The sequence below is a fragment of the Loxodonta africana genome, chromosome 27 (assembly GCF_030014295.1).
Source record: "Loxodonta africana isolate mLoxAfr1 chromosome 27, mLoxAfr1.hap2, whole genome shotgun sequence".
NCBI classification, from domain to species: Eukaryota; Metazoa; Chordata; class Mammalia; order Proboscidea; family Elephantidae; genus Loxodonta; species Loxodonta africana.
The window spans coordinates 9,671,892-9,693,096 of NC_087368.1; the positions used below are offsets into that span (position 1 = coordinate 9,671,892).

Here is a 21,205-nt window from a genome sequence, read left to right on the forward strand (position 1 = left end):
TGAGAAGGGAGGGTGTTGACGTGTCGTGAGGTTGTTAACCAATATCATGAAACAGTATGTGTAGTAACTGTTTAATGAGAAACTAGTTTATTCTGTAAACCTTCATCCAAAGTATAATTAAAAAAAAAAAAAAAAGACAGGAATTCAGTGTTTTCTTTCTTGCATTCATCATACCCACAATGCATTATCTGTAACTCTGATTTTGAGTTTCTTTCAAGTGATGCAAGACTTCACACACTTAAGAAACAATCATAGCTAACCCCGCGCCCCGCCCCCCCCCACCCCCAATGTGTTTACTGTTACCCTAGTGTTCCAGTTGTCCTGGTCACAGCCAGCTCAACAACACTTTGTTTTTTGGAGCTTGCATTTGTTTGATCTTTTTTATAGTATTCAATTTAGTGGTCATGAAACAGCTTGTTTTGTTTTTGTTTTTCATTTCAGTTGCATGAGTCTGATCACTAAAAAATCATATGATTTAAATAGCAGGTGTACAATTGGCACAAACAGTTGTGGTAACACTTCTTACCTTTGGTAAAACATATACCCAGTGATACTCTGTCCTATGGGGTCGCTATGAGTTGGAATCGACTCGACGGCAGTGGGTTTTTTTGGTATACCCAGTGATGAGAGCAAAAATGTGTGGACATATTAGTAATAGCCTACTAGTCAAAAATAAATGGTGTGCCCCAGTTACCAGTCTTAGTTTTCCTGAGGAAACAGATAATATTGGTTAGTTGTGAATCAGTAAAATGAAGGTTGGCTAAGGACTTCTTTGTGTTCCCTAATTTAAGGTAATCTGTTTCTAGCATTTTGCTTCCTACAGTGATTCAACAAATATACTTAACATTTTATCTGCATACATAAAAAAAAAATAGAGGAATGTAATTACCTGGATGATCTTTTTTTTTTTTTTAACAAATTTTGCTGGAAGGAACCTTAAGTGAAAATATTTTACTGCCCAATTTTCAATATTTAACTGTAGTAAAAAAAAAAAAAAAGTAACACTTTTCCTTCTAAAATTAACCAGTTTTGTTCCATTTTTTCTTCAACTTGATTTGTAGAGAAGAAGAATTATGTTGATATGAGTCATAAAATACATTAATAGGATGTAAGATATTGAGTCATAGGATTCCAGACATCTCCCATATGTAAATGGTTCACTTTTGTGTGTGAGTTACATGTGTGTGGCTTATCCTGTGCAATAGATATGTTTCTCAGTTTGACTTAGGTCTGATCTTATTTAAACACTCTAGGAAGTTTGCTGTGTTAATGAGTAACACTGGAAAGCTTTAAAAGGATCGTTTTGTTAAAATTATTAAATTGGGGACTCAGCTTTAAATAAATCCTGAAATATTAATGGTTCTGTATCAGCTTTTCAACTGCTATTGGTTGAGAAATTTCTGTGCGGGGCATTGTTTGCTGAGGTATATATTGGAATAAAAAACTTGGTCTTGAGGAAATTAATTTTGGTAAGGAAGGCAAGAGCTCTTAACTTAAAAACAATATTAATAGCTACTAGACCAGCCTCCCTTTTCTGGAGTCTACTTCTCATTATTATAAAAAACAAAAACAGTATCATAAATACATTAAAATTATATGAAGGAATATATTAAGAGGCCAGAAATAATTACACACGTCATTAAAACCCCCAGTGCCGTCGAGTCAATTCCGACTCATAGCGACCCTATAGGACAGAGTAGAACTGCCCCATAGAGTTTCAAAGGAGCGCCTGGTGGATTCGAACTGCCAACCTTTTACACACATCATTATATACCTTTATATGCTATAGTTAAGCCTTTGGGTGGGGGTTAATTAACCTCTCTTTTGCCTATTGTAAGTTACCATTGGGTCAACTCCGACTCCTGCCGACCTCGTGTGTGCAGAGCAGAACTGCTCTATAGGGTTTTCAAAGCCGTGATCAGATTACTAGGCCTGTCTTCTGAGGCACCTCTGGGTGGGTTCCAACTGCCAACTTTTAGTAGTTGAGCACCTAACCATTTGTGCCATCCAGCTGCATTTTTTTTTTTTTTTAATTTAAAAATTTTTAAGTAATAACTCCCCATTGTTCTCTTTTCCTAACCCCTGGTAACCACTAGAAACTTTTGTCTCTATGCATTTGACTATTTAGATATTTCATATATGTGGGATAATACAATATCTGTTCTTTTATGCTGGACTTATTTCACTTAGCATGTTTTCACGGTTCAGCCATGTAGTAGCATGTATCAAAATTTTATTTCTCTTTATGGCTGAATATACTGTTTTATATATATACTACTGTGACACAAATATCACAAGTGGGTGGCTTTAAAGAACAGAAATTAATTCTCTCACAGTTCTGGAGGCTAAAGGCCAAATCAGAGTCTGGGCTGTGTGGATTCCTTCCTTGATGGTAGCCCCAGGATTTCCTTGGTTCATTGGTGTTCTTGACTTGTAAACGATCTTCACATGACATCTCTTTTCGTGTGTGTGTGTGTCCTGGTTTTTTTATGTGTCAGAAGTGAAAGGGTTTAGGATCTACCCTACACTGGTATGATCTCATTACCATTACAAAAGAAAACCCAATTTTCAAACAAGATCACATCCACAGGTAGAAGGGCCACGAATTCAATACATATTTGGGGTTGTGGGCAGATAAGTTCAGTCCATAACAACTGCAATTTGTTTATCCATTCATCTGTTGATAGACACTTGGGTTGTTTCTGCCTTTTGGCTCGTGTGAATAATACTGCCATGAACATAAAAACCAAACCCAACCCAGTGCCGTCAAGTTGGTGCCGACTCATAGCGACCCTATAGGACAGAGTGGAACTGCCCCATACGGTTTCCAGGGAGCGCCTGGTGGATTTGAACTGCTGACCCTTTGGTTACCAGCCGTAGCACTTAACCACTATGCCACCAGGGTTTCCGCTGTGAACATAGGTATACATATACCTATTTGTGTCCCTGATTTCAATTTTTTGGGATATATATTTGGTCTAGGTGTAGAATTGCTTGTCTAGCAGGGTTTTTTTTCCCTCCCTCTAATTTCTTCGCAATGGTCCAGCTATCTTTTTTTGGAACACTTTAGGGATTTCCAACCTAGAAAATCATTACAAAATGAAGTAAAATTTTCGTTTTTAATTTTTTGAAAGCATTAATAGTATTCTCGTATGGTAGGAGACCCCAGAATATAGGACTTATTTTAAGTAAGAGGGGGCAGTGGGTGCTTCCGTGGTAGGATTCTTGCCTTCCATGTGGGAGACCTGGGTTTGATTACCAGCCAGTGCATCTTAGGTGCAGCGACCACTTGTCTGTCAGTGGAAGTTTGCATATTGCCATGATGCTGAACAGGTTTCAGAGGAGCTTCCAGACTAAGTGCAACTAGGAAAAAAGGTCTGGCAACCTACTTCTGAAAAATGAGCCAGTGAAAACCATATGGTTCACAGTGGTGTGATTCCATTGTGCTTAGGGATTACCATGAGTTAGAGGCTGATTTGATGGCAGCCAACAACAATTTTAAATAAGAAGTATATTTTTCTTAATAGCTTGGAGGTCCATGGTCCAGGCTGGTATAGCAATTCTGCTCTGTAAGATTATTTACAATCTTGTTGTTTGACAGTCTTCTAGGATATTATTCTAGAACTGCTGGCTCAGTTTCACGTCTATCTTTCAGCCTGTGGGAAGAGGGAAAATATTAGTCCAGCTCTAGCAGGTTGTCTTTAAGTTGAAGATACCCTGAAGATTGTGCCCATTACTTCCGTTCATGTACCATTGGTCCACACCAAGTAACATAACTGCAAGGGAGTCTAAGAATATATTTTCTCACTGGGTGGCTAAATGACCAGCTAAAACTTTATTCTCATGGCTAAAGGGGAAAACATACAATGGAAAACAACTAACAGTCTGCTCAAAAACCTTACTCAAAATTGGATGTAAATTTCAAATTAAGAATTTCTAAGTGAATGGCTTTCTCAGATGCAGCCAAGTCAACAGTACTCAACTGTAGCATTAGATATGATGTAAGTATGAATTTAAAATCCCTGAATGTGCCTCTGCCTTAAGACTGTACTTTGTGAACTAGAGAACACTGTTGTTTGTGGAGAGGAGGTAATGAAGCTGTACATTAAATGCAGTGTTATCTTCCTGGAGGAAGAGTTGTAAGAATTATGTATTTTTGGTATTACAGCAGACCTGAATCTATTACGGAGCTGAAAGCAAACTTGGCAAGAATTTTAAGAAAAGCTGTAAGACTAAGCACCTTGGTGGTGCAGTGGTTAAGAGCTCAGCTGCTAACCAAAAAGGTCGGCAGTTCGAATCCACCAGCTGCTTCTCAGAAACTATGGGGCAGTTCTCCTCTGCCCTATAGGGTCGCTATAAGTCGGAATCGACTCGATGGCGGTGGATTTGGTTTGGTTTTGGGTTTCAAGCCCCCAGAGATATTTTCTGGTTTTGCCATTAGGTGTACTCCATTGGAAACATTTCATAAGCAAATCTTTTGGTTGGTTAAGGTTTATTGTATTTAATTAGGTTTACAGTTCTAAAACTCTATAAAACTATGAAAATATATAGGCCAAAAAATGAATAGTATGAGGTAAAAAATTTGTCTGTGTATATCAGCACCATAGGCATCTTCATTCAAAGACAGTCTAAGAAGCTATTTCTTTGTCATCTTAGATTTTTATTTTTTGCTGGACTTTATACCACTGTTTTAAAGCCTTTTTTTTTTTTTTTAAAGATTTTTCTTCTAGAAGAAAGTACCCTGTGTTTTATTAATGGGACTTGTAAACAAGACCATAGTTGTAAAAGTAGTAACTTGGTAGCTAACAGTGTTTTTTCTTCATTTAAACTATATTAAAATAACATTATTTTAAAACTTATATTCCATCTCTCCTTGTTATCACAGGACAATGAAAAGAGAACCCCGTTGCATGCTGCTGCCTATCTTGGAGATGCAGAAATCATTGAACTGCTTATTTTGTCTGGTATGGTAAGCTCTGTAATAAGAGCATGTTTTTGTCATAATTAATATTTATCAAAATTAATTGACTATTTACTGTATGATGTGGTTCTTCATATTTATTTCATAAGCTGAAACTTATTCATTTATTCTACAAATAGTGATCATGTGTTATATACTAGCTACTGTTCAGGGTGCTTAGGGTACACTAGAGAACAGAGATAAGCTGCACTGTGGTCCCTGTATTCTAGTTAGTAGAAATAGAAAATAACTACAAGTAAATTTTACAGCATGTTAGATGGTGATAAGTGCTATGAAAACTAAAAATGTAGGTCAGGATTTGGGCATGAGATGAGCATTATATAGAGTATTCATGTTGTTGTTAGGCGCTGTTGAGTTGGTTCTGACTCATAGCGACCCTGTCTATGTACGACAGCACGAAACAGTGTCCGGTCCTGTGCCATCCTCACAATCGTTGTTATGCTTGAGACCATTGTTGCAGCCCCTGTGTCAGTCCATCTTGGTGAGGGTCTTCCTCTTTTTCTCGCACCCTCTAATTTACCAAGCATGATGTTCTTCTCCAGGGACTAATCCCTCCTGATAACATGTCTGAAGTATGTGAGACATAGTCTTGCTATCCTTGCCTCTAAGGAGCATTCTGGTTGTACATTTTCCAACACAGATTTTTTTGTTCTTTTGGCAGTCCATGGTATATTCAGTATTCTTCACCAACACCACAATTTAAACGTGTCAATTCTTTGATCTTCCTTATTCATTGTCCAGGTTTTACATGCATCTGAGGTGATTGAAAAAACTTTGCCTTGGGTCATGTGCACCTTAGTCTTCAAGGTGACATCTTTGCTTTTTAATACTTCAAAAAGGTCTCTGCAGCAGATTTGCCCAGTGCAATGCATCTTTTGATTTCTTAACCGCTGCTTTCATGGGCGTTGATTGTGGAGCCAAGTAAAATGAAATCCTCGACAACTTCAGTCTTTTCTCCATTTATCATGCAGTTGCTTACTGGTCCAGTTGTGACGATTTTTGTTTCCTTTATGATGAAGGTGTAATCCTTACTGAAGGCTTTGGTCTTTGATCTTCATCAGTAAATGCTTCAAGTCCTCTTCACTTTCAGCAAACAAAGTTGTGTCATCTGCATAACGGAGGTTCTAACGAGTCTTCCAATCCAGGTGCCCTGTTCTCCTTCATATAGTCCAGCTTCTCGGATTATTTGGCTCAGCATACAAACTGAATAGGTATGGTGAAAGGATACAACCCTGACGCACACCTTTCCTGACTTTAAACCACACAGTATCCTCTTGTTCTGTTTGAACAACTGGCTCTTGGTCTATGTGTATGTTCCTCATGAGCACAGTTAAATGTTCTGGGATTTCCATCCTTCACAATGTTTTCCGTAATTTCCACACAGCCTCATGCCTTTGCATAGTCAATAAAACACAGATAAACACCTTTCTGGTATTCACTGCTTTCAGTTAAGATCCATCTGATATCAGCAATGATATCCCTGATTCTGCGTCCTCTTCTGAATCTGGCTTGAATTTCTGGCAGTTACCTGTTGATGTACTGCTGCAGCCACCTTTGAATTATCTTCAGCAAAACTTTACTTGCATGTGATAGTAATGATATTGTTTGATAATTTCTGAATTCGATTGGATCACCTTTCTTGGAAATAGACAAAAATATGGATGTCTTCCAGTTGGTTGACCAGGTAGCTATCTTCCAAATTTCTTGGCATAGACAACTGAGCACTTCCAATGCTGCATCTGTTGGTTGAAACATCTCAGTTAGTATTCCGTCAATTCCTGGAGCCTTGTTTTTTGCCAGTGACTTCAATGCAGCTTGGATCTCTTCCTTTGTTACCATCGATTCCTGATCATATGCTACGTCCTGAAATGATTGAATGTCGACCGGTTCTTTTTGGTACAGTGACTCCATGTATTTCTTCCCTCGTCTTTTGATGCATCTTGCATCATTTAATATTTTTGCTATAAAATCCTTCGGTATTGCAACTCGAGGCTTGATTTTTTCTTCCAGTTCTTTCAGCTTGAGAAATGCTGGAAGTGTTCTTCCCTTTTGGTTTTCTATCTACAGGTTTTTTGCACATGTCGTTGATACTTTACTCTGTCTTCTCGAGCTGCCCTTTAAAATATGCTGTTTAGCTCTTTGGCTTCATCATTTCTTCTGCTTGCTTTAGCTATTCAACGTTCAAGAGCTAATTTCAGAGTCTCTTCTGACATCCAATTTGGTCTTTTCTTTCCTTCCTGTCTTTTTAATGACCTCTTGCTTTCTTCATGTGTGGTGCCCTTTGTGTGCGTCATTCCACAACTCATCTGGTCTTTGATCATTAGGGTTCAATGCATCAAATCTGTTCTGGACATGGTCTCTAAATTCAGGTGCGATATACTCAGGGTCTTACTTTGGTTTTCGTGGACTTGTTCTAATTTTCTTCAGTTTCACCTGGAACTTGGCATATGAGCAGTTAATGATCTGTTCTGCAGTCACACCCTGGCCTTGTTCTGACTGATGATATTGAGCTTTTCCATCGTCTCTTTCCACAGATATAGTCGGTTTGATTCCTGTGTATTCTATCTGGTGAGGTCCACATGTATGGTCACCAGTTACGTTGTTGAAAAAAGGTATTTGCAATGCAGAAGTCATTGGTCTTGCAGAATTCTGTCACGCGACCTCCGGCATCATTTTAATCACTGAGGCCATATTTTCCAACTACCAATCCTTCTCCTTTGTTTCGAGCTTTCACATTCCAATGACCAGTAATTATCAGTGGATCCTGTTTTGCATGTTCGATCAATTTCAGGATGCAGAAGCTGGTAAAAATCTTCGGTTGTTTCATCTTTGGCCTTAGTGGTTGGTGCGTAAATTTGAATAGTAGTCATGTTAACTGGTCTTTCTTATAGGCATATGAATATTATCCTGTCACTGACAGCGTTGTACTTCAGGATAGATCTTGAAATGTTCTTTTTGGTGATGAATGCAATGCCGTTCCTTTTCAAGTTGTCATTCCAAGCATAATAGATCATATTATTGTCCTATTCAGAATGGCCAATACCAGTCCATTTCAGCTCGCTAATGCCCAGGATATTGATGTTTATGCATTCTATTTCATTTTTGATGATTTCCAATTTTCCTAGATTCATACTTCGTACATTGCACGTTCCAGTTATTAATGGATGTATGTAGCTGTTTTTCTCATTTTGAGTGGTGGCATATCAGCAAATGAAGGTCCTGAAAGCTTGACTCCATCCACGTCATTAAAGTTGACTCTACTTTGAGGAGGCAGCTCTTCCCCAGTTGTATTTTGAGTGTCTTCCAACATGGGGGGCTCATGTTCTGGCACTGTATCTGACAGTGTTCCGCTGCTATTCCTAAGGTTTTCACTGGCTAATTCTTCTCAGAAGTAGACTGCCGGGTTCTTCTTCCTTTTCTGTCTTAGTCTGGAAGCTCAACTGAAACCTGTCCTTCATGGGTGACCCTGCTAGGATTTGAATAACATAGGCATAGCTTCCAGCATCACAGCAACACACAAGCCCCCGCAGTATGACAAGCTGACAGACGCGTGGAGGAGGGTATTCATAGTAGGCTTCAATGAACAAAGAGTTACTTAGGAAAGAATTACAGTCAAAGAGGGAGGTGGTAGAAGCTCAGATAAAGTACAGTAGTGGAGATGGAGAGAAATGGTCTGACTGTGGATAGATTTTGAAGGTGATGTCCACAAGACCCCCTGTCTTTATCTTTTATCTAATCCTGTTTCAGGGCCACTAAAATTCTTTTTTTGAAATTGCACTCTATTTTTAATTTTTTCTAAATTGTTTAAGATTTTACAATATGAAGTTATAGTAGAACTGTCTCTTGTAGAATACCTCCTATTATGTTTAGACTGCCTACAGTCTTAAAATAGGCAATCAAACAGAGCTTAGAAAAAGTTTTGTTTTAGTGGTGTTTATTGGGAAAAGATGCGTGTGTTTGACTGGAGCTGTGTTGGCAGATAGCACAACTGTATGCGTTAATGAAATTGGAGGAATCGTATCATTCTTCATATTTCAGGGGTGGGAGGTGGAGAGGAGAGAAATTTAAATGAAGATCCCACTAAATAGCAGTCCTCATAGAATTTTGCTATTACAAATTCATAAAATTAAAAAAAAAATCTGGTTTTCATAACAAATTTTATGATCATATATAATTAAATGTGGTTAAACATATAGCCAACTAATCTTATATTAGTTTCATTAGGAATAACTTCACTACTGATGTGTTCCCTGAAGATGTCTGTTCTGCTGTGGGTGCTAGCTCACTGATTTCTAGCTGAAATGTACTATAGATAAGAACTAAGGCAGTACAAGAGAAAGATCCTATTTGGCCTGAATTGAAGCCATCTTCTGTTTTAATAATACGAATTGATAGAGTACAGGTTTATGTGTGGAGTTTTCCTCACAAACATTGTCCAAGAAACAGTTTGTTTTTTTTATATTAGGAAATAGCTGTGCCATAAACAACATAACTCCAGTTAGTTTAATGTCTAGCACTTTGTTAAGAACTCTACTGCTGTGTTTTTTCTTTTAACACATAATTCTGTTCATTTACTTTTATAGAAAAGATTATTTTATCTGACTTGACATGGAGGATGTTTTCCCCGTTTTTAACTTTCATACCTAGGAGAAACTTTTCAAATACTCAAAGTTGCACTTAATCTCCTTTTAAAAAGTGAATGTTTATATCAAGGATTTTTAGTTAGTTGTAGAATGTTGACTTCTTGGTCTTTTTAAATACGGTTGTCAGATAAGCCTTATGAATGTGATAGAATCAGATGTCAGCTTTGAAATATGCATCTGAGAGAATGCTTAGTATCTTTTGAATAATTCAAATAAAAATCATACATAAAATTAACTGCAGTATATGTATAAAGAGCTCTCTCTACTTGCCTTTGAAAAGCTATTTTAAAATTGTGTTTTGTTTATCAGTTTCATGAGTAATGCAGGTCATATAGCATTTTTCAAAGAAAAATAAAGCTCTAAATGAATTAAATTATTCACAATTCTCAGAACAAAAAACAGTCTGTACGTTGGCCTCAAGACCGTACATTGTCCTACTCCAGATTTTTTCTGACCTCAATTTCAGCCACTCTCCCTTTTGCTTGCTGCTCTAACCCCACTAGCCTCCTCCCATCTGAGGGTCTTTGCATTGCTATTTCTTTAGCCTCAAATTTCTTTCCTCAGATAGCCACATGACTCACACCCTCACCTTCTTCAGGTCCTTGCTCAAAGGTTACCTCATCAGTGAGGCTGTCCCTGACCACTACTACTGCCACTACCCTGTCCTTCTCACCTGTGGTGTCTTTTTTCATAGTGCTTGCCATTACTGGAGCCCTGGTTGCTCAGTGCTTAAGAGCTCAGCTGCTAACCAAAAAGCAGGCAGTTCAAATCTACCAGCTGCTCCTTGAAAACGCTACAAGGCAGTTCTCCTCTGTCCTGTAGGGTGGCTAGGAGTTGGAGTTGACTTAGTGGCAACAGGTTTGTTTTTTGGGTTTTTTTTTTTTTTATATATTATATTATCATTACTAGAGGTAGAGCTGAAGTAGTTCAAGAGCCAAATCTATTTTGTCTGAATTGAGGTACATTCTGTTTAAAAATTTTTACTTTTACTTTTATTTGCATTGTCTCCCACTAGAATATAAACTCCAAAATGGTAGGGATTTAGTCTGCTTTGCTCACTAACATATTTCCAGTGCTTAGAACAGTGCTGAACACATAATAGACCCTGAGCAAATACATGCTGAATGAATTTATGATTATCAAAATAAAAGTTTAGGCTCTATCTCCTTTTCAGAAATTTGTTCACATTTTGGCCTCAGTCTTTAGTAGAAGTGAGAATAGGAGAGGTTGGGGCAGTGTAGGAGTATGGAGTGGAAGGCAGTCAGGTAAGTGAGAGGGAAAAGAGAATAGAAAGCAAGTAATTTATTTCCTATGAGTGCAGCTCAAGCTCTTCTTTAGAATTATTTCTCATCAGACTGAAAATTGGTCTCTAAGAAAAATAATATAAAATTAAAAAAAAAAAAAAAACTTTACTGGGTTTGGAGTAAAATGAGCTGAAGTAAAATCCAAGGCTGGATTTCTACTAAAGTAGAACCCCAGTTATCTATTTACAAATGAAAAAATAAATAAACCAGGTTCTGTGTTGCACTGAAGGTGGTATAAAAGACACAGACTCTGTAACCAGACAGATTTGGCTTCAGTCCTGGCTCCTGCCTCTTAACTACCTCTTTGATCTTTGGGAAGTTATTCAATCTCTAAGCCTCAGCTTCTTCATCTGAAAAATTAGGATAATATAAATTTTACGGGCTTGAAGAAGCAATCGTTAAATGAAATAATATACTTAAGACAAAAAGTAAAGTACCTAACACATAAAAGATATTCAAAATTGTGGCTGTTATTTTTAAAGCAGCCCTTCTCTCTTTCCTCCACCTTTATTTGATCCTGCCACTTTGATGTCAGTAATTATCTTTTTTTGTGATGTTCAGGTACGCTGCCTTAAAAATTCTCTCTTCCCCATATTGCACATGCTGATCTTCATAAAAAACATTTTTTGTTATGTAAAAATGTATATAACACAACATTTGCCAATTCAACAATTTTTTCATGTATAATTCAGTGACTTTGATTATGTTCATCGTGTTGTCTATCATTTCCACTACCCTTTTCCAAATTATTCCACTTCATTAACAAACTCAGTGCCCCCTTAGCAAAGAGTCCCCCTTTTCCCCTCACTCCCACCCCTGGCAACCACTAGTACACTTCGGTCTCTGTACATTTGCCTGTTTCGTATAAGTGGGATCATATAGTATTTGTCCTTCTGTGACTGACTCATTTCCCTCAGCACAATGTTTTCAGGGTTCATCCCTGTGGTGACGCGTGCATCAGGACTTCATTCCTCTTTATAGCTGAGTGATATCCATTGTATGTATATACCACATTTTGTTTATCCATTCATCTGCTGATAGACATTTAGGTTGTTTCCATCTTTTAACTATTGTGAATAGTGTTGCAGTGAACACTGGTGTGCAAGTACCTGTTTGTGTCCCTGATTTCAAGTCTTTTGAGTATATCTAGGAATGGGATTGCTGGATCATAATATGGTAGTTCTATGTTTAATTTTTTGAGGAATTGCCAAACTCTTTTCCACACAGCTATAACATTTTGCATTCCCACCAACAATACATGAGAGTTCAGTTTCTCCACATCCTTCCCAACACCTGTTACTTTCTGGGTTTTTGATCATAGCCATTCTAGTGGGGATGAGAGAGCATCTCGTCGTGGTTTTGATTTATATCTCCTTAATAACTGGTGACACTGAGCATCTTTTCATGTGCTTGTTGGCCATTTGTGTAGCCTCTAGTAAAATGTTTATTCAGGTCCTTTGCCCATTTTTTTTATTGAGTTGCTTGTCTTTTTGCAGTTAAATTGTTACAAGTTCTTTATATATTCTAGATATGAAACCCTTGTCAAATATATGGTCCCCCAAATTTTTCTCTCAATCTGTAGATTGTCTTTTTATTTTGTTCATAAAGTCCTCTGATGAACAAAAATATTTAATTTTTAGGACACTCCATTTACCTATTTTATCTTTTGTTGCTTGTGCTTTTGGTGTTATATCTTAAGAATCCATTGTTATAAATTAGGTCCCTAAACAATACCCCTATACTTTCCTCTAAGAGTTTTATGATTACAGTTCTTACATTTAGGTCTTTGATCCATTTTTAATTAATTTGTGTATATGGCTTGAGGTATGAACCCTGCTTCATTCTTTTGCATGTGAAAATCCAGTTTTCCCAGCACCATTTATTAAAGAGAGTCTTCTTTCCCCATTGCTTAGCACCCTTGTCAAAAATCAGTTGACCAAAAATAACAGTTCTTAAACTATTTGTTAATTTGTGTTGTATCAATTTAAAATTCCTGTTAACTCTTTAAATTGAATGTTGATTAGAACAGTTTTATAGAATATATAATAAGACATTTAAAAAATGAAAAGTTTATACTAAGGTTCCTGGGTGGCACAAACAGTTTGGCTTGACTACTAATTGAGGGGTTGGCTGTTTGAACCTATCCCAGGGGCATCATGGAAGAAAGACCTGGCAATCTGCTTCCTGAAATATCAGCCAGTAAAGCCCTATGACGCTGAATTCTACTCTGTAACACATAGGGTTGCAGTCAGTCAGAACTGACTTGATGGCAACGGGTTTTTTATTTATTTTGTGTGCTAACTTTTTAATTCCAAGTTGTGTATTGGAAATAGATTTCTAGGAGAGGGGGTTAGTAAAAGACTCATTATATTCACATTTTAGTTCAAAATAACTATCCCTCAGAAGAGTTAGTCTTCAGGCTGTATATATAGACTCTCAGAGTTCAATAGAGGTGCTTCGTGGGTTCTACTTAAATTTGATTTGAATCCCATGGCTCCTGAGGCCCAAGTTGGACTCGCTGATATCGATACCCCTGATTCAAATTCTAGGTCTGTCAAAACAGTCTTATAATCTTATCAAATGAATTTATAATAAATTAAATTATAATTGAAACTAGATATTTAACCTGATCAATTCCGTAGGTAGAGAATAAAATGGATTGAGGGAGATAAAAATAGACAACAAAATTAGGCAGATTTGTCTGTAGTTAGTAATGGTAACTGTTAGTATAGGAAAGTTTAGATTAGATTGCTCTTGTCATCTATGTTACTGAACACATTATAATAGTAGTTAGGTTAATATTAACTGATGTAATCCTAAAGAAGCAAATTAAGCAGTGTGAAATAACCCTCATTTGTCTCGTGAATTACATAAGTCATAATAAGCTTCAACAAGAATATGCAGTGGAGTTGATTACTATAATTTTATATTTTAAAACTATGTTGTTCATGACAAGGTTTATTAGTTCCTAAAATATTTCTCTAAAATGAAAAATGAAGAGTATAAAAAGGTTGAAAACATTCTATAGAACCCCACCTCCACCCCATGTCCATGTTTCGGGTTTTGATTGTTTCTGACTTCCTATGATGAAAAATTAGTAAATGAGGTCCTATATACTTTCTCCAGTCTATTTTACTCTTTGTGTTTCATTGTTGTAAAAATGGTGCTGTGGTGTCATCTAACTTCAGGGGAAGGAGAGAGAATCAAGATCCGCATAGCCCAAAACTGATTCCTGTGAGGCAAAGGTTAGACACGCCTCCTCTCTCCAACTTTTTTTTAGCAATTCTGATACCAGCCATCCCTCCTACGGCACTCTCTGCTTCTCTGCTAGGTTCAATAATTTGTTGCATTGGCCACACACTACACAACAGACCATACTCACAGTTATGGAAGTAACAGGTTACAATTCAGAATCAAGAACGACTTAGGATACAGTTCTTCGATCAGCTTCTCAGCTGTGCCTACAGGCAGTCCTCTCTCTTGGCCTCTTGGCCTTCTGCCCCCTGCCCTCTGGCCCCTCGGCCTAGCCATTGAACCCCACTTGAGTAAGTGTTACGAAGCTCTTTAGCTCTGTCAGTAAGTGCCTGGAGACACCCCACTGTGCCGACAAGCCTCCTGTCTGAAGGTACTCAGCTCTTTTGCTCTGTGGGTCAGCACACCCACTGTAGCCGCCTCACTCCTTGAGCCAGGAAGCTCACTGAGCCGTCTTGCGCCAGTGTCCTGGTGCTGCTGCTGCTGCTGCCATTTCTCTGCCCCTGCTTCTGTCCATCTCTGGTGTTACAGCTCTGTCTTCTGGGTCTAAGAGGTTCTAAGTATAGGGGCCCCAGATCCAAAGAATGCACTCTGCTCCTGGCTCTTAATGGTAGTGAGGTCTCATGTTTTGCCCTGGGATTGGTTCTCTTTTTAAGCCTAGTGGGATGGCAAAACTGACCAGTCCCCTCATTAAGGTTCCGTATACCTTATTTGTCAGTCCCACTCCCCACAAAGGTTCCATGCACCTTATCTGCATTATTAGCAGGCTGTTCAATCCTCTTGTTGGGCCACAAGCATCTTATCTGCATAATACCACCCAGTCGTTGTGTGGGAATCACATAGACCATGGCTAGAACAGGGCTTTAAACTGCTTCTAAGCAGCTTAGTCATGGCTGACAGAAACAAGGCAGGGCTTCAAACCGGTTTGAATTATGCTTATAAAATAGAACATAAAGCTGTAATTTTTGACAGTGGTGGTGTAGTGAATTACTTTAATATGGCCCATCGAACCAGTTCTGAGAGGTTCAGTCATGGCTGACAGGCAGTGCAGGAGTTGCATAGCAACCACATCTCTTTCAAATCGGATTTTGACCCCCGTGGCAAACAGGCAGTGATATCCCTCTCCAAGATGGTGGCTGACCACTCCACTTTCAATGTGTGTCACTCTCCACAGTCCTGCCAATAAACCAGTCTCCCGCATCAGGCCCCTGAAATTTTACCGATGCAGGAGATTGGATTATTGGCGTGACTATGGAGAGTGACACACATTCAAAGTGGCATGGTTGGCTGCCATCTTTGAACGGGCTAGCTGCCCTTGTTTCCCTTAGCCGGGACTGAACCACTTAGAACCCATTTGAAGCCCTGCCTTGTTTCCATGACCATATTAAAGTAGTTCGCTACACCACCAATTGTCAGAAATTACAGCTTTACATTCTATTTTATAAACATAATTCTCATGGTTTTCATACACACACCCAGTTCTTATTCACAGCCTTTCTATTCTCACGTTTTTTTTATTATTATTATTAATTTTATCCCCTGTTATCTTAGGTAAAGGGACAGCACACAATACAGGGGATATCAGCAAAGCTGGACTAAACTAAAAGCTAAGAAGTTTCCTGAACACACCAAACACTTCAGGGAACGGAGTAGGAGGGTCAGGGATCTGGGGACCATGGTTTCAGGGGACATCTAGGTCAATTGATATAACAGAGTTTATTAAGAAAATGTTCTGCATCCCACTTTGGTGAGTGATGTCAGGGGTCTTAAAAGCTTGTAAGTGGCCATCTAAGGTGCATCAATTGGTCCCAAGCCACCGGGAGCAGAGGAGAATGAACACCAAAGACACAAGAAAAATACTAGCCTAAGAGACAAAAGGGCCACATAAACCAGAGACTCCATCAGCCTGAGACCAGAAGAACTAGATGGTCCCTGGCTGTTACCAATGGCTGCCCTGACAGGAAACACAACACAGAATATCTAATGGAGCAGGAGAAAAGTGTGGTACAGAACTCAAATTCATAAAAAAAAAAACAAAAAAAACAGACTTAATGGTCTGACTGAACCCCAGAAGACATGGCCCCCAGACTCTCTGGTAACCCAGAACTAAAACCATTCCCGAAACCAACTCTTCAGGCAAAGATTAGACTGCGCTATAAAACATAAAATAATACTTGTGAAGAGTGTGCTTGTTAGTTCAGGCAGATACATGAGACTAAATAGGCAACTCCTGTCCGGAGGCAGGAAGAGAAGGCAGAAAGGGATAGGAGCTGACTGAAAGAACGCTGGAAACTCTGGGTGGAAAGGGGGAATGTGCTGTAACATAGGGATTGCATCTAGGGTCACATAACAATATGTGTATAAATTTTTGTATGAGAAATAACTTGAGCTGTAAACGTTCATCTAAAACACAATTAAAAAAAATTTTTTTAATCTCCTGGTTGAATGGGCATCATCATAAAGTCACCCACCACCTATCCACTGCTGTCGAGTTGATTCCGACTCATAGCGACCCTATAGGACAGAGTAGAACTGCCCGTTAGAGTTTCCAAGGAGTGCCTGGTGGATTCGAACTGCAGACCTTTTGGTTAGCAGCTGTAGCACTTAACCACTACACCACCAGGGCTTCCCCATCATCAGGTAGGTTTTTGTTTTGTTTTTATATTTTCAGTCAGGGCTTTTGTATGTCATATTCTCTGATATTTTACTTGAGAATGTTGCCTTTTTTATTTAGTTGAAAGGTAGATTGACTTATAAAACTCCTGAGCCATGCTTATTTTATTTCAACTTAAAGGTGTTACTGCAGTGGTTTCTAGTATTGAGTGAAAATCTTGGATCAAGCCTTTCTGTGCTTACCATGTCCATCAGTTATCCACTCCCCTGGCCCCACCATTGTGTCGGTTGTCCACTCCCCTAGCCCCACCATTGTGTCGGTTGTCCACTCCCCTAGCCCCACCATTGTGACTTGCCTCTTCTACCTGGATGCCTATAAGATTGAATGATTTAACCCTGAAATTCAGTAACTAACTTCTTTAGACTAAATCCGTTGATCATTTTTCCTGGGATATAATGTGCATGTGTGCTTCTATTCTTGAAATTCAACTTTTTATTTCATTTATATCTTCTATTACATCTTTGAATATTTTTTTCCACGTTTTTCATAAATGCTAATAATGTCTAAGGATGTCCTTCATCTGTCTTTATTTACTTTTCTCTGATCATAATTTCATCTTTTCCATTTAGTTTTAGGTTATTTCCATATTCCTGTCTTTTATTCATTTAACATGTATTTAATGATTTTTTTTTTCTTTGTATCAGGCAGCCTTGTAGGTGCTGGGGATACAGCATTTTAAGTAAAGTAGATGCCATATAGAGCTTGTGTTTTAACGGAGGAGACAGTAGTAGCAAGTAAACGTATACAGTTTGTCTTACAGTGATAATTGCTATGGAAAAATTAAATACGGCCTCATAGGGTGGGGATAGTTACTATTTTATATTGGGTTTTCAGGAAATGACTCACTGAAAATGCCATTCGATCGGGTAACTGAAGGAAGTAAGGGAGCAAGCCTTGCACACCATACAGATATTTGGGGGAAAGTGAGAAAACAGAAGGAACAAGTCCCATGAGATAGTGGCATGTTTGAAGGCAAATGAAGAGTAGTGGGAGCTGATGCAGAGAGGCAGCAGAGTTCAGAGCACGTGGAGCCTCGTAGATCATGGTAAGGACTTTCTTTGGCCCATACTCAGCGTTCTGGAACACAAGTGGAGAGTTTTGAGTGGAGTGATATGGCCTCACTTAGGTTTTTAAAGATTCACTCTACTGTAGCTTCAGATTCATGACTGTGTTTTAAGTCATGATTATTCTGCCTTTTTTTGTTTCTAGTGTGGTTTTATCTCTAATTGTTTTATTTTCTTTCTAGAACTGTGCTGGCTCTCATTGTCTGTTGGCATTGTTTTATCTCTTTCTTGGAACTCTTCTTTGAGGTATTTCTTTAGAGCTTAATTTCTCTCGAGTATAGAGAGTACTTCATGAATTTATCCTCTTATTTCCTGAGAAAATTACTTCCAAATATACCTTATAACTGTATTTCACTCGGTTTACCCTGCTGCACATATTTTTGCCCTAGTCCTGTGCCAGATCCTTTCAGATTCTTTTATGTCTTTGAGGGGTATACTTCTCTAGAACGGCCATTTGCTAAAGAATTGAGTAGGGAGGGGCAAAAACTGAGCATCGGTTAGGTTTGTTATAACGAATAGGAATAGCTCTCAAATCCAGTATGTTATCTTAGCAGTATAGATTCTTTTAGTTGTTGGCATATTACTTCACAGCAGAGTGGGAGTGACTGCACAGTAACTTCGGGCATAGGCTCTGATGTAGTAATGAAATAGCGAGAGGGAGGGACAGGTGGACCCACACACAAACACGTTCTGTTAGAGGACTAGGTAGCCATTTCAGGATCTGAAGAAGATTCTCTTAACTCAGGATCTGAAGAAGATTCCCTTGATTTTGGTACAGATTTCACTATAACTGGTAGAAATTCTTTATAATTTGCTTTGTAGTTGTGACTTCTTTTGAATATGATGTTTCTCCTCATTTTCTTTTATATTTTGGTGAATGCTTTAGAGTAAAACTACTCTTTTTAACAGGTAGTCCAAATCTAAATTCATTATCAAATATTTGTACATTTATGCAAGCCCACGATTTGTAGGTAAGAGGTTTTATTTTTTATGTAGAGTGTATAATCAAATAAGTGAATACTTCCATAGAATCTACAGTAACTCTAGAATCCAAGGAGATTAATATCACAATTTTATTGAGTACGGTAAAAAAATAATAGCAAACAGTGAGTGCTTACTACATCCCAAATACTATGGTAAATGCTTTTTCATTTATTATCTCATTTATTCCTCTAAGGCTGAACTCTGTGAAGGTATTACTATAGATAAGGAAGCTAAGGCATTTAGAGGTTTTAGGAACTGGCTGAAAATTGTACTGCTAGTAAAAAGCTAGAGCCAGAATTCAGACCAGGCAGGCTGACTCCAGAGTCTGTGTTCTAACTCTGCAGTAATCTGAACCTCCCCTCCTCCCCACTACCCACCATACTGCCCCCACACACCTACTTAGTATTTAATAAAATTTGTAGAGGTAATCACTTTTATTTAAGAGCTTCCATTTTAAGGACTAAATTTTCTGGCCATCACTTAGGTATAAATATTTTGTATGGGAGCTATCCATTTAATGCTTGCGTTCAAATCCATATGTTTAACATTATTTGAGACTTGTTCCAGAGCGTACGCTAGGTGATTAAATGACTCTTGTAAAAGACGTTAGTCAAAAATTCATTTGACAGGGACAGCAACTAGGGTCATATACCAATGTATATATAAGTTTTGATATAAGAAACTGACTTGAATTGTAAACTTAAAGCACACACACACAAAGTTCATTTGGCCTTTTATAGAAAATATCCGTAATAAGGAATTATGAATCTGATGTTTCTGACATTAAGAATTAGACCTGTAGTATGTGACCTTTGAAAGCCTGCAGCACTGGTATGTATACGTAACACTGTCCCCAGAGATACAGTGCAGCAACTGTTTTTTCAGGATTGTAGGTGGAAATGTAATTGCCCTTTGCTCATTGCACTCCCAACCTGAGAACAGAATCTGAAGCCTTTGCCACTGCTTTTGGTAGGCAGCCAAAGAAGAGCATTATTTCCAATTTGGGAAGAAGGATGAAAGTACTTGGCTCTTGGCCCGGCTTGCTGGGTATGGACTATCTCCTCTGTGACTTAGGAGCAGAGAAGAGAACCATTCTCTACAAATATGTTTTAGAAAATGACTAGTAGAATTATTTGTAATTATGAAAAACACATATGAAATAAAAATAGCTTTAATAGTACCTACTGTCAAGTGCATAGAAACTCTGGTGGTGTAGTGGTTAAGTGCTGCGGCTGTTAACCAAAAGGTCAGCAGTTCAAATCCACTAGGCACTCCTTGGAAACTCTATGGGGCAGTTCTACCCTGTCCTATGGGGTGGCTATGAGTCAAAAGCGACTCAATGGCCACAGGTTTTTTCTTTTTTTTTTTTAATCAAGTGCTTAGCCTAGATCAGAGGCTGGCAAGTTTCTTTTGTTTTTTGTTTATTTCAAATAGTAAATATTTTACACCTTGCAGGCCATCCAGACTGTCTGGCAACTACTCAGCTCCACTGCCGTAGCACAAAAGCAGCCACTGACAAGATGTAAATGAATAGGCTTAACTGTGTTCCGGTAAAACTTTATTTACAAAAAGGTGACTGGCAGCCTGTGGGGTGGTAGTTTGAAGACCCCTGGCCTAGATTATAAAGATATTACTTAATCTTTTTAACCTTAAAGTAAGGCAAGGTATTTAATAAGTATGAAATAATTTGTTCTAGGTATTTCAGAATAGGATAGTATGTTGCAACTGGAAATGGACTGTAGGGATCATTTAGTACAAATTCTTATTTTGTAGACAAGTGAGGTTCAGAAATCTACAAAAATGGAAAAATTAACAGAACTTGGTGACTGGAGTCCCTGGATGGTACAGATGGTTAAACACTTGGCTACTAATCAAAAGGTTGGCAGTCTGAACCCACCCACAGGGGGCCTCAGAAGAAAGACTTGGTGATCTGCTTTTGAAAGGTCACAGCCATTGAAAACCCTATGCACAGTTCTACTCGGAAACATGGCAACTGGTTTAGTGACTTCATTACATCAGGGAGAAAACAGGTGAATCAACTTATCTTGTAGAATGAGACCTGCAATCAAATGGGATACCCCTGACTTGAGTGCCTGACTCTAGAATTCACTTCGCAGAAACAGGGTGCCATGTGTTATTAAACTGTGCCCTGGTGCTGCCCACCAAACATACACACACAAGGCAAGAATTATAATTAGCAAATGAACAGCCCAAGGACACACAGTCTACTGGTTACAGGGCCATTATTAGATCACAGGTGTCTGTTCCTACTCCTGGGCTCCTTCCACTAACCCCTGACTGTC

At 38.4% G+C, this 21,205-nt stretch overlaps 1 protein-coding gene across 7 annotated transcripts in view; it reads left to right on the plus strand.

Annotated features, from left to right (window-relative positions):
- The window catches only part of ANKRD28 (ankyrin repeat domain 28), a 221,893-nt gene that overhangs the window by 122,693 nt on the left and 77,995 nt on the right, over positions 1-21,205 (plus strand). For all 7 annotated transcript variants that reach the window (XM_010600471.3, XM_010600472.3, XM_023540020.2 and 4 more), the window contains one exon: positions 4,886-4,964. In XM_010600471.3, coding sequence (XP_010598773.1) covers positions 4,886-4,964 — 79 coding nt within the window. The remainder of the gene's footprint in view (positions 1-4,885; positions 4,965-21,205) is intronic.